General features: G+C 35.0%; 1 protein-coding gene across 1 annotated transcript in view; it reads left to right on the top strand.

Annotated features, from left to right (window-relative positions):
- ADGRV1 (adhesion G protein-coupled receptor V1) overlaps positions 1 to 12327 on the top strand; it is a 251698-nt gene that overhangs the window by 32516 nt on the left and 206855 nt on the right. The window contains exons 13-21 of the mRNA XM_048931822.1: positions 577 to 703; positions 794 to 979; positions 2822 to 3002; positions 3822 to 3985; positions 4601 to 4724; positions 5070 to 5336; positions 7683 to 7809; positions 9235 to 9452; positions 10603 to 11346. Coding sequence (XP_048787779.1) covers positions 577 to 703; positions 794 to 979; positions 2822 to 3002; positions 3822 to 3985; positions 4601 to 4724; positions 5070 to 5336; positions 7683 to 7809; positions 9235 to 9452; positions 10603 to 11346 — 2138 coding nt within the window. The remainder of the gene's footprint in view (positions 1 to 576; positions 704 to 793; positions 980 to 2821; positions 3003 to 3821; positions 3986 to 4600; positions 4725 to 5069; positions 5337 to 7682; positions 7810 to 9234; positions 9453 to 10602; positions 11347 to 12327) is intronic.

The following is a 12327-nucleotide window of genomic DNA, read 5'->3' as shown; positions in this document are numbered from 1 at the left end:
GAATGGGATCGACAACCTATAGAGGTTGTCCCCACATCTTTAGAAAGCAGATTAACATGTATTTGAGGATGCAATCAGTATTGAGGGGCAATATGTTAATAGTAAGTTTTGACAGAGAAGCTAAAAGTGGAAGTATGTGATCATCAGTACAATGTCAATGTAAGTAGTTTTGGAATTTCATTTATGCCTTGATCCAAATACAAAGTAATACTGAATGTAGGTAACTTTGTTCTTTCACAGTTCTGTTTCCTTTCATGTGTGTTGTGTCCATGTGTGATTAAAAAACAACTACAAAAAAAAACAAAACAGACCACAAAAAAACCACCCAAAAAAGAAATAACAGCTGTAAGAACTAACCAGAAAACAAGGACTTTTAAAAATTATTTTTGTGAATAAATAAAACATTAGTATTGAGACTTGCTTAACTTATTCTATTCCTTGCAGGTAACTGCTGGTTTTCATAACTTATTCAAAAACGTTGTCACTATTATTCTGTCCTCTGCATTTGTATGGATTTACTTGCCAAAGCAAATTGCCATCTGAAAAAAAAAACAACCTCTTACCTTCCTTTCTCAGTGTCAGTGTGGAAAATCAGATACTGAAATATGGGTTTACTACTCGTGAAATCATTATATTGGAAAATGATGATCCTGGAGGAGTGTTTGAGTTTTCTTCCTCTTCGAGAGGTCCCTACAGTATCAAGGTAATTAGATATCTTTATATCTCTTAAACCTTATAGGCAATTTGGTTTAAACAGAATGCTGGAAAAAGAGATGGATTTTCTGTTTTACAGGAAGGAGAGTCTGTTGAGCTGCAAATTGTTCGCACTAGAGGAAGTCTTGTCAGACAGTTTCTACGCTACACGGTAGAACCAAGAGACAATAATGAGTTTTATGGAAGCACAGGAATTCTGGAGTTTAAGCCTGGTGAAAGAGAGATCTTAATTACCCTATTGACAAGAATGGATGGAATTCCAGAGGTAAAAATTTATTTTTTTCTCTCTTCAGATTGTGTTTGTGGGCATACTTGGTCATAAGTTATTAAAATGTAAATGGTTTCACCTGTGAATATTATCAGTTTTTATATAGAGTTTCCAGGCTTTTTCTTATGTGTGAGAAATAAATAAAGGAAGAGTGAGTGGAAGATCTATAAGACAGACAAGTACCATGTAAAAGCATTTTATATATAAAAAGAAAAACAAAACCAACAGGTCTTGCCTGAATATTAGTTTTTCTGACAGCCTTACTGATTTATAATCCCAGAAATCTGCAGAATCTGGGCATATTTCTGTCCTTACTGTTTGTTTCTGCTTTTCTTTATCCCGTTTCCTTTTCAGTGTATTGTCAATCTTGGATTCCATCAGAAAGTTCACATGGGTTTGGTTCCACCACAGTTATATTAATGTAAAATTTAGTTTTTGTGATTTAGCACTCTTTCCTGCCTTTACATACAAATCCCCTTGCCATATTTGCATAAATAATTGTATTTATCTGACCATGCTAATGAGCTAAACTGCCAAAATGCCAGCCTTACAAAATATAAAAACTTCAGGAAACTTGGTAATCTTTTTGTAGGGCCAGGTAATCATCAGCCTTGCTTTGAAGGACAGGTGGAGGATTAAATGATGAGGGAACTAGGAGAACACAGAAATTTCAATTGCCTAGGCTATTGTTGAAATTCATGTTTATTTTCTCTAAATGCTCTAGAAGAAAGAGACATAAAATGAGTTTGAATTACACTTGCAGAGGCCAGTGACATAAGTTTGTCAAGTAAAAGCTGGGCATTAAAACACTAAGTTTTTTAAAAGTTAATTCTTCTTCTGCAGTATGAGAAATAGTATCTGGCTTCTTACAGCAGTATTACAAGTCTGGCTAAGTAAGTAATACATGTTGAGACACTCAGATAAAAACATGTGCCAGGACTAAGAAATAAGAAACCTTTTTTATTTTCCTCTGTCTTCAAAAGTGGCTAAATACAGAAACATATAGGCAGGACAGGTTTATAATCTTCAGGTATACAATAATTTTCTCCATAATGCCTTCTGAGCCTTGAAGGGTAGGCAGCCCAAGAATGTCTGAAATAACAGCTGATATCTTTGTTTGTAATAATCCTCCGTGGATTTTTTCTTCAGTTAATTGGAGCAGTTTTGCTTACAACTCAGGTAAGGGTTTAGCATCTGTGACATTCTAGAATAGCAAGTGCCACTTTTAAACCCAACTCTATGTGAAGAACCTCTTCATTATTTTTTCCTTTTCTTGTACTGACAGTGGGATTCATTGAGATCTCCCCAGTCTAAACTAATTCTGGCTTTCTAGATAAATAGATGCAATTGTTCTAATGTTCCCTGAAGCTTTTTCTTGTATAGGAAGAACCGAGTCCCATTAGATTAATAAAGCCAGCTAATTGATTCTTTTTAGATCAGCATGCTGTCAGTGTTTTAAAATCTTTACTTTTCCTCATTCAAAACAGGACTGTTAAGAAATCTTAAGTAAAAGACAACTTACATTTCAGAGAGTATTTCAAATATATCTGTGCCAGTGAATTTATATGATTCTAAGTTACATATACAAGATATACGAAATAAATCCTTGCTTATAATTTTGGAGAAAATGGTGCTTTTAAATATAGGGAATTCTAATGATTTTTTTTATCCGATAGCAATGTACAAATATTTGTTGCATGTAGAAAGAGTGTGTGATTTCCTTTTGTTTAAGTTTCTATCTTTTTCTAGCTGGCTGGAGACTGGGGACTATAGTCCATTTTGATGTTGATGTAGATGTTGAATATGTGTTTTAATTTTGGCTGTATTTCTCTCCTCTAGTTGGATGAGATATATTCTGTGGTACTTAGTGCCCACAGTGAAATGCCTGGCAAACTGGGAAATGCCACAATGGTCAATATAACCATTTTGAAGAATGATGATCCACATGGTGTCATCGAGTTTCTACCTGATGAACTAACAGTAACAATAAACGAAAGTAAAGGAGAAGACGTCTATACTGGTAATTCCTTTTTATTAGAATCACAGAATCGTAGAATCACAAGGTTGGAAATGACCTGTAAGATCATCTAGTCCAGCCATCCTCCCACTACCATTGCTACCACAAGGTCTAACCCATATCTTGCAGCTCCTCATCCAGACGCCTCTTGAACGCTGCTGGGGGCAGTGACTCCACCACCTCCCTGGGCAGGACATTCCAGTGCCTGACCGCTCTCTGAAAGAAAAAGTTTTTTCTTATACCTAACCTAAACCTCTTTTGGTACAACTTATGGCAGTTTCCTCGGGTCCTATTTGTTGCGTGGGAGAAGAGGCCAAACCCCTCCTCATCACCACCTTCCTTCAGGAGGTTGTAGAGTGCAATGAGGTCTCCTCTGAGCCTCCTCTTCTCCAGACTGAACAGCCCCAGCTCCCTCAGCCACTCCTCGTAAGACCTGTGCTCCAGACTCTTCACCAGTTTAGTTGCCCTCTTTAGAGTTACCTCTTTATCTGCTGTCTGCTTCTGCTAGGCTTCTTTTCCAATTTCTAGGATGGTAAACAGTTTATGGGCCTGGTTTGGCCTGGTTCTGTGAATTGTAGAGCAGAGGAAATTTGCGAATCCATGCCACTGGACAAGGGAAACAGGGGACCCCGAATAATTAAAAACAGTGGCAACAATCTGAGGAGAAACAAACTTATTTACTAAATATGGTATTGGAATGCAAGATAACACAATGTCTGAGTGAAGTCTCCTTCTTTCCTTTTTTTCATTTCCGATATGCTTACCTTTTTCATTTTGAATTTCATTGTTTTGAGTATGCCTTGTATATGTTTGCATTTTTAGCCGTTTACAGAGTTGTAAGAAACCAAGGAAACTATGGAAATGTGAATGTGTCTTGGGTTGTGGATCCAGCATGTACCAATGATGTCTATCCAGAAGGAGGGGTTATTTTCTTTGATAATTTGGAGTTTTCAAAAAATATCACCATTTACTCCCTCCCAGATGAGGTAAATACTTTTATGTTGTTTTATGATGAGAACAAAGAAAAAGTGCTAAAATATTAGAATGCAGAAAGAGAATGAAGGAATGCCTGCTTATCAAGAACTTGACAACTTACAGAAAAGATGAAAATACTTGGTTAGTTAATAACTTCAATAAATCATAAAAGAATTTCGGAAATTGAAAAAAGTTGAGAGCTGAGTGTAACTATAATGTGGTTAAGTCATAGGAAAGTTCATTTGAATATAACTCATATCCTGATACCTGGAATCTTAATTTCATTGTTATACACTAATGTATTTGAAGTAATATAAGAAAGATTGCAAATACTAAATGGTAAATATGTAAATCTGTAAAAATAAATTAAAAATATCAGAAGCAAGAAGCTGGAACATAACTTTTGTGTGATATGTACAGCAGTAAAGATGAAGGAATTTACTTATTGATGGTAATTTATACGTAACTGTATGAAGTGTCCTGTGTAATGACTTCTGACAAACATACAGGTTGATAAATATGAAACAGTCAGGAATCTCTTACCTATTAACCGCCTTAGTTGTCCATTTGAAATTTTTCAGTGTTTTGTATGCTAGAAATTAACTTATTAACACTTTCTCATTCAGGTACCTGAAGAGAGAGAAGTATTCATCATCAGCTTATTCAATGTTACAGGTGGAGCCAGACTGGGCAATGTAACCAGTGCAATTTTACAAATTACAGGGAATGATGATCCCATTTATTTTGCAGGTTAGAAATTATTGTTTTTAAATATGGAAAGTGTACAGTACCTGAAACAGATATGTATTTTTTTCTTTTTAATAGACAAGGTAACTGAGAAATCCTTATCCCAGCAGAACAAGTTGCATGCTTTCATTTTATTTAATTTACGTTTGATTCCTTCAGATACTGAGACTGGTTGGATTTCAAGGTACAAAACTATTCCTTTGTATCTGAAATTATTTCCATGTCTTTACTACCTGTACCTTCTATTTCACTGAAAAAGAATGAGAATTACAGAGCATTAAGAAAAAAGAGCAATTGCAAAGAACTCAGGGTTGAACTCAGGTACATTTTTGGTTTTTGTATTTTCAGAACCTTTGACAGTGACTGTTCAAGAAGGAAGTGCTGCAAACTTTACAGTTTTAAGGAATGGATCTGTTGATGTTGCTGTTGCTGTCCAGTATATTACAGTCAATGGAGATGCAACAGCTGAAGAAGGAGACTTTGTTCCCAGTGGAAAGAGCAGCATCATTTTGTTTGATGTTGGAGAAAGAGAGCAGAACTTATCTGTGTATATTAATGATGACGATACTCCTGAAACTGATGAAACGTTTTATGTTCTCCTTTTGAATTCTACAGGTAAAAGTAATGATCTGATGTATTCTTGGTTTTGCTCTCCTTTTGCTTTGCTGCAATTTTTTAGCTGCATGGTCTTATCATAAAATTTACTCCAAGATTTTCATACTTCATAGTTGTTGTAAACATTGGGTTTGGATTTTCATCTTGGATTTAATTTTTGTTGGAAACAAAATTTTTGTTAGAAACAAAAATTAAATGGTACAGTTGAGACCTTTCCTGCAAAACCAGCTGAAGTGGAAGTCTCTTTTCAAATGTGAATCCTCCAAATTAGATTCATTTCAACTTTATAAAGTTATAAAGAACTTTAACACTGCAAAAGTCTTAATGAAAGAGGGATTCTTTTATTTATTTATGTATTTATGTATGTATGTATTTATTTATTTATTTAAAAGCAGACAGAACAGCCGTATTTAAAGGAAGGCCATGTAAATTTTTTTTTGTTATAGTATGCATTCTGGCACACAGTATGGTAAAGTATGCATACTTTCTTCAGACCACATCTGAAGAAAGAATTTATTACCATAAGAATAACATCCTGTTTTTTATTATTATTTTTCATAGTTGTCACTTAGCAAGAAACAAAATTATCCATCACATTTCTCTGGTTTTCAAATACATATCTTTTTGGAATATCTGTTGTGTATACAACATATACACTGTTGTGTAACATGCATGAGAATATGAAAGGGAAGTAAAAGAAATACATAAATTTTCTTGGTCTCTGATTGCTTAATAAAGACCTTTTCCTCCAAAACTCAAGGTACTGTGGGAGTCACTTGCAATTTTGTTAACAAATTTAAATGACTTACTATCCTATGGGTTTTATTATTCTGTAGCTGAGAGGTGTTAAGTTGTGAATGCACTGCAAATCTTTTCAATCCCAAAGAAATCTGAACTGAATGAGCCATCAAAGCAATAAGTAAGAGTTGAGGGGCTGCAATTTAATAAAGAAAGATGATCATAATTAACCAACGGACCATACCTTGCGATTATGTGACAGGTTCTCAGAGTAATATACCTACCAGCGATTTAATTCAAGTTAGAAGACCTAAAATTATATATCTAGACTTAGGCATCTACGAGCACACCAAGCATCTTAGCTGCTGTTAGTCTGTGATGATCTAGTCAATAAAGCTAGAGAGTGACTCAAGTCACACTAAAATTTACATGCTGTGGCTGGCCTAAGATTGGCTCACAGGGCTGCATGGATCTCAAAGTGAATCCTGCCCTACACATTGGTAGCAGGCAGCCAGATGATAAGGAATTTTAAGCAATTGTTTTGAGTATCAGGCAGTTCATCTGTTTCCTGAGACCAACCAATCTTCATTGTGATACCCAGGTCTCTACAGCATTTCAGATCCAGGGAAGGGATCAGACAAAACCATAATCCTCTTTTCATGTTTCAATCTCTTTCTGCTTAACTTTCTTCAGGATCTATTGGTAGTTTCTTTTATTACCTCACTGGGAACATAAATGGCTTCTGCCACAGTGGTCCCTACAAGAATGGATATTCACCGTTACCCTTTTCTTCTTAAAAGAGCAGCATGTCATTGTAGAGCCTGTCCAGAGTCACTAAGAATACAGAATATTTCTGAATGCATTCCAGAAAGCAATTTCATTGATTTTCTTTCTGTGGTCTGTTACACATATTGGCTGTGAGTGTTGCAGGCCTTTTGATAACTATATTGGGACTATTGTACCTAAAAGAAAATACAAACAGAAGTATATGAAGTGAACTGTGTAAGTGCATTCTTTAATGTGGAACTGAAGCTGGGCTAATGCTCTGAAATAGGATGAAAAATGACATAGAACTGGAAACATGGTGTTAGAATTAACATCTCTACAGTGCTAATATGCACAATAGGAATCCTACAAACTTTTCCTCTGCATCATAATTATCTTATAATTTTTCACTTCAGCTCTTCTATGAGTATAAACTCATAGACGTTGCTCTTGGCTTGTATTTAGTTTAAATACAATACTTCTAGGTCTAAAGAAAGTCTGGGTTCTACAAATACCTTGTTATTTTACTCTACACCTCTGAATATCATCATTTTTACTTGACCATCTGTTCGAACACAAAATATGACTTCTTCTCCCCAGGCAAGGGACAGCTACATGTAAGGATGCCAAGCAAATAGAATCATATACCCACAGTTCATATCATATATATTTTCCTGAAAAAAATTTTATGCCTTGCTTATGATATATTACTTTAGCATTTTTACCCTGATTTGTCTGTTATTGAATATCTGAAATACTGCTTTTCACTGCTAAATAACTGTTCTTGGATTTATAGTTACCTACATTTATAATTACAATTCTGATTCCTCTTCCTCTTTTTAGGGGACACTGTTATCTTTAAGGCTGGAATGGCTACAGTTATAATTGAAGCAAATGATGACCCAAATGGAATTTTCTCTTTGGAACCTTTAGAAAAGGCAGTGGAAGAAGGCAAAAGTAATGCTTTTTTGTAAGTAGCTTTTAAATAATATTCTGCACACTTTTGGAACTGCTGTATGTGCTACTTTGCAAATAGTACTTTGATCTAACTCCATGAAAGTATGTACTAATAGAATTGTATTGTAGAAAAATAGCTAAAAAATATTTTGGAATACATTATTTGTAATGTGTGGAAGACAGGAACTGTAGTATATTAAAATAGATTCTAAATGTAAAAAAGTGTACAGACTTATGTTGCATTGTAAATACGTAAGAACACAGTGTTCTTATACTCTCAGCACTCTGGAGGTACAGAAGAATCTGACTGACCATAGTGTAACCTCTGCAAACGGAGAAGTAAAAAACTTCTTCAAAATTAGCTAAATAAGACTGTGGCTATAGATAGTTTTTGAAGCTTTCGCTTAAAAATCCATACTACTATTTCTTTTTTTTCTACTAGGTTTTTTCTTTTATCTATTAATTGCAGATTGAAATCTGTTCTCACATTCCAGATGTGAGTGCCTTCTAGGCTGAAAATGCTCTTCACTAATCTGACTTTTGGTATTTTTCTTTCTGCTACTGAATTGCTTTCAAGAATGAGAAGTGTTGAAGAAATCATAGCATTATAGAATTCTTAAGACTGGAAAAGACCTGTGAGATCACCACATCCAAACCCAACCCATCCACTGAGCCATGTCCCTTAGTGCCACGTACACAGCATCTTATCTTGTTACATAATAAAGTAGTAAATAAACTTAGTATGGGATTATAATTTGATGAAAACAATGATTTTTTTTTTCCTTAAGAATTCCCTAGACTAGATGTAAAAAAAAAGTTAGATCATCGTAAATGTGATAGGGTGAACAGTTAGGGAAAAGGCTGTTTTTATATAAATTTTTGATTATTCTTTACATATGTCTTTGATTTTTGTTTGTGAGCTTGTGCTGATGGCTACATGTCTTTACAATAATAATCACATCTTGTTTTCACTTAGTATATTCTTAACCTCAAATAAGGCATAGAACATAACCGTCTTTAATACCAGTGTAAGAAGGAGTTGAAGGAGGCTTGATGACTAAATAGTGAAATGTCTGCAGTTAACTGTAGATGATTCTCTTTCCTTTCTAAATGTGTTTGAGTATATTGGTTTTTGTTGTTGACTTTCCAAAGTATTATACATTCATATTTATTGTTTACACACTAGAAATACAAGATAAACCATGTTTGGGCCTGCACAGGCAATTTTTTTTCTAAGGTACATATGGTATACCTGGGAGTAGAATTATATTACAGAATTGCAGGTGTTTAATTGGAGTTATATTTATTATTCAGTATTATTTAGAACATAGTATGTTGCTTTTCCCTGTAAGGAAGATTTGAGTTTTCATGTTTTCCTTTTTTACTGGATACTGATGCTTACCTGCCAGCACACACTCTTTCTTGTATCACTGAACAGGATTTTGAGACACAGAGGACATTTTGGCAATGTTTCTTTGAGCTGGCAGCTGTTCGATAATAACTCCACACTGAGGCCAGGAGAAGAATTCTACGAAACTTATGGAACTGTGTTGTTCATGGATGGTGAAAGATCAAAGCCAGTAATACTACATGCTATTTCAGATAGAATTCCTGAATTCAATGAATTTTATATTCTAAAGTTGGTGAATGCTTCAGGTATTGTCTTCCGTACCACCATTCACTTCATACCTGGTAGAAAAGAATTATGTTTAATCAGTCAAAAAGAAACCAGCACTAGAAAGAGCATTGCTTTGAATCAGTTCTTGATATCCCTTGATTTTCTGGTAAGGTTTTAGGTTTTATTTTTCATTTAATATTAAATTAGGTATATGGAAATGGTTAGTTCCTGAATTACTGTTAGACGTATTGTGTTGATCTGAACTTAAAAAAGAGTGGCTCTCCATTTCTGAAATGAAAATGTAGTACTTTCATTTCAGAAACACAGCAATCTACATTTCAGAGACAGGTTCTCCATGCAGAAGAAGAAATATTAAAGATATTAAAGACTATGCATATCTACTGTAATAGAGTTCCTTTATTTTTTTTTCCCTAGAGGAGGTAAACCACTTGTAGACACCACTTCATATGACATAAATTACAACTTCAGATTGCTACTGGGTGTATTTCCTAATTTGGATTCATTCCACCTCAGTACTATTTATGGTCTTCTGTACCCTGGTGCAACTGAAAATGTGTGTTGACCTTTCCTGTAAGTGAAATCAATATGGGTGTACAGAAGATTTCCTTCTTAAAATAGGTAAATCACTGTACACTTTGATCATGGAGAGCTTACATTTACATCATGATCTTCGTATCATCAATTCTTGCTGTGAAGAAACAGATGACTAGTAGCACAACTTGTCAACAGTTTAAATACACAGTTGATCACTGATTTTGCAAGGTATACATCTGTTTCTGAAACAAAGGACAAAATTTTGCCATTTCATAGTCAAGTTTTGGGGTAATGTAAGAACTGATTTTGGTCCCATGCTTATCAAGTGAAACAAAAGTTGACTAATTAAGAAAAGCTGGACTTAATCTTTTAGCTGAAAGACATCTTTGTGTTTTGCAGCTGAAAAATAACCTATTAATTTTGCTATTGAAATTGTGCCACCACAGCATTTTAAAAATAATACAATCAAATTACACAATTTTGAAGTTGGATGATTTGATGGTATTCCAGAGGATCTTAAAGGAAGATTTGAGCCTTCTAAAAAATGTATTCTATTTAAGAATTTAAGTACTTCATAAGTTTCTTCCTTATCATGTTTGAAACCAACCATTAACTTTAACTTTTGTTACATAGGTGGATCTCCTGGTCCTGGTGGCCAGTTATCTGAAACCAACCTTTCTGTAATCGTCATGATCCCTTTCAATGATGACCCTTTTGGAGTGTTTGTTATAGATCCAGAGAGCCAGGAGAGAGAGATTGTGGAAGATACTCTTTCTGAAGATGATCTTTCCTATATTACAGACTTCACCATCTGGAGACAGCAAGGCACATTCGGAGTTGTCCGATTAGGCTGGGAAATACTGTCTAGTACATTCTCAGATGGACTGCCAGCAATGATAGATTTCTTATTGCTTGGATCCTTTCCAAGTTCAGTCAAATCACAGCCCCACATGAGGCGCCATCACAGTGGAACAGATGCTTTATATTTCAGTGGAAAAGGGGATGCATTTGGCATTATTGGTCCTGAAGATCCATACAGTGGAAATACTGCACTAACCAATTTTACATTCTCAGCATGGCTAATTCCTAATGTCAATACAGATGGGTATATAGTTGAAAAGGACAGTGATAATGGGACTTTATATTATGGTGTGAAAATCCAAACAAATGATTCTCATGTTTGTGTAGTTCTCCATTATACAGCATTAGGATCCAATATGACATATATGGCCAAAACAGCAATCATGAAATACCTGGATGAGAATACTTGGCTTCACCTTTTGATTACTCTCGATGAAAGTATAATTGAATTTTACATTGATGGAATTCTAGTTCTAGGAGGAATGAAGAGTTTGAAAGGAGAAGCGATTGTTGATGGTGAGGCAACAGATTTCATTATATTTTTTTTTACATGAAGTTCTGAAATGCACAGAAGAGTGTAGCTCCTTGAGAGGTGGAGGCAATATACTGAAATGATTTTATCTGATCAGTTTATTGAAAGGGCAAGGAAAAAAAATGAAAGAAAAGGAAAAAATTCTTTCAGGATTTTTAAAAAGTACATGGAAATTAGCCATGGAAAGTTCTAAAAAAATCAAACCTATAATGAGTTTAGACTGTAAAAATTTGAAAACAAATCAACAATTTTTTTTATAATATATGTATATGTCATGTACATTTACTGCAATTAATAATTTCAGTAAGATTTAGCTACAGGAAATATCCTGAGTTGCTACAATACATTCAGAGAAGGACAGTGAAGCTGGAAAAAGGAACTAAAAGAAAAAACATGGCAGGTGAGGGAACTGGACATGTTAAGTCTGGGAGAAGGCTGAGGGGAGACCTCATTGTTCTCTGCAATGACCTGACAGGAGCTTGGAGTGAGTGTCAGTGGTCTCTTTTGTCAGGTGGCAAGTGATTGGACATGAGGAAGAGGCCTCAGGTTATTCCAGGGAAGGTTTAGATTAAATATCAGGAAGAATGTATTCATGGAAAGAGTAGTTAGGCACTATAAAAGTCTTCTAAGGTCGAGTTGTCATCTCTGGAGGTATTTAAGTGACATGGTGCTTAGGGACATGATTTAGTGGTGAACTTGTATTGTTAGGTGCTGGGCAGACTCATTATTAGTTGATGTGGTTGCTCATCTCTAGAACTGCCACGCAGTGTCATATATACTTGACAGTGTCATATAACAGTACACTGAAGAGTTGGATTTTTGCTTCTTTGTTTTTGGAAAAGCAGCTGAGGACAGCTGAGACGTATGTGTTTTAGCAGAACAGAGTAGAATAGAGTGCAATAGAACAGAGTAGAATAGAGTGGAACAGAAAAGAGTGGAATGAAATAGAATATCAGAGGATAGGA

The sequence above is a fragment of the Lagopus muta genome, chromosome Z (assembly GCF_023343835.1).
Source record: "Lagopus muta isolate bLagMut1 chromosome Z, bLagMut1 primary, whole genome shotgun sequence".
Classification (NCBI taxonomy): domain Eukaryota; kingdom Metazoa; phylum Chordata; class Aves; order Galliformes; family Phasianidae; genus Lagopus; species Lagopus muta.
This window is presented reverse-complemented; position numbering and strand designations above follow the sequence as displayed.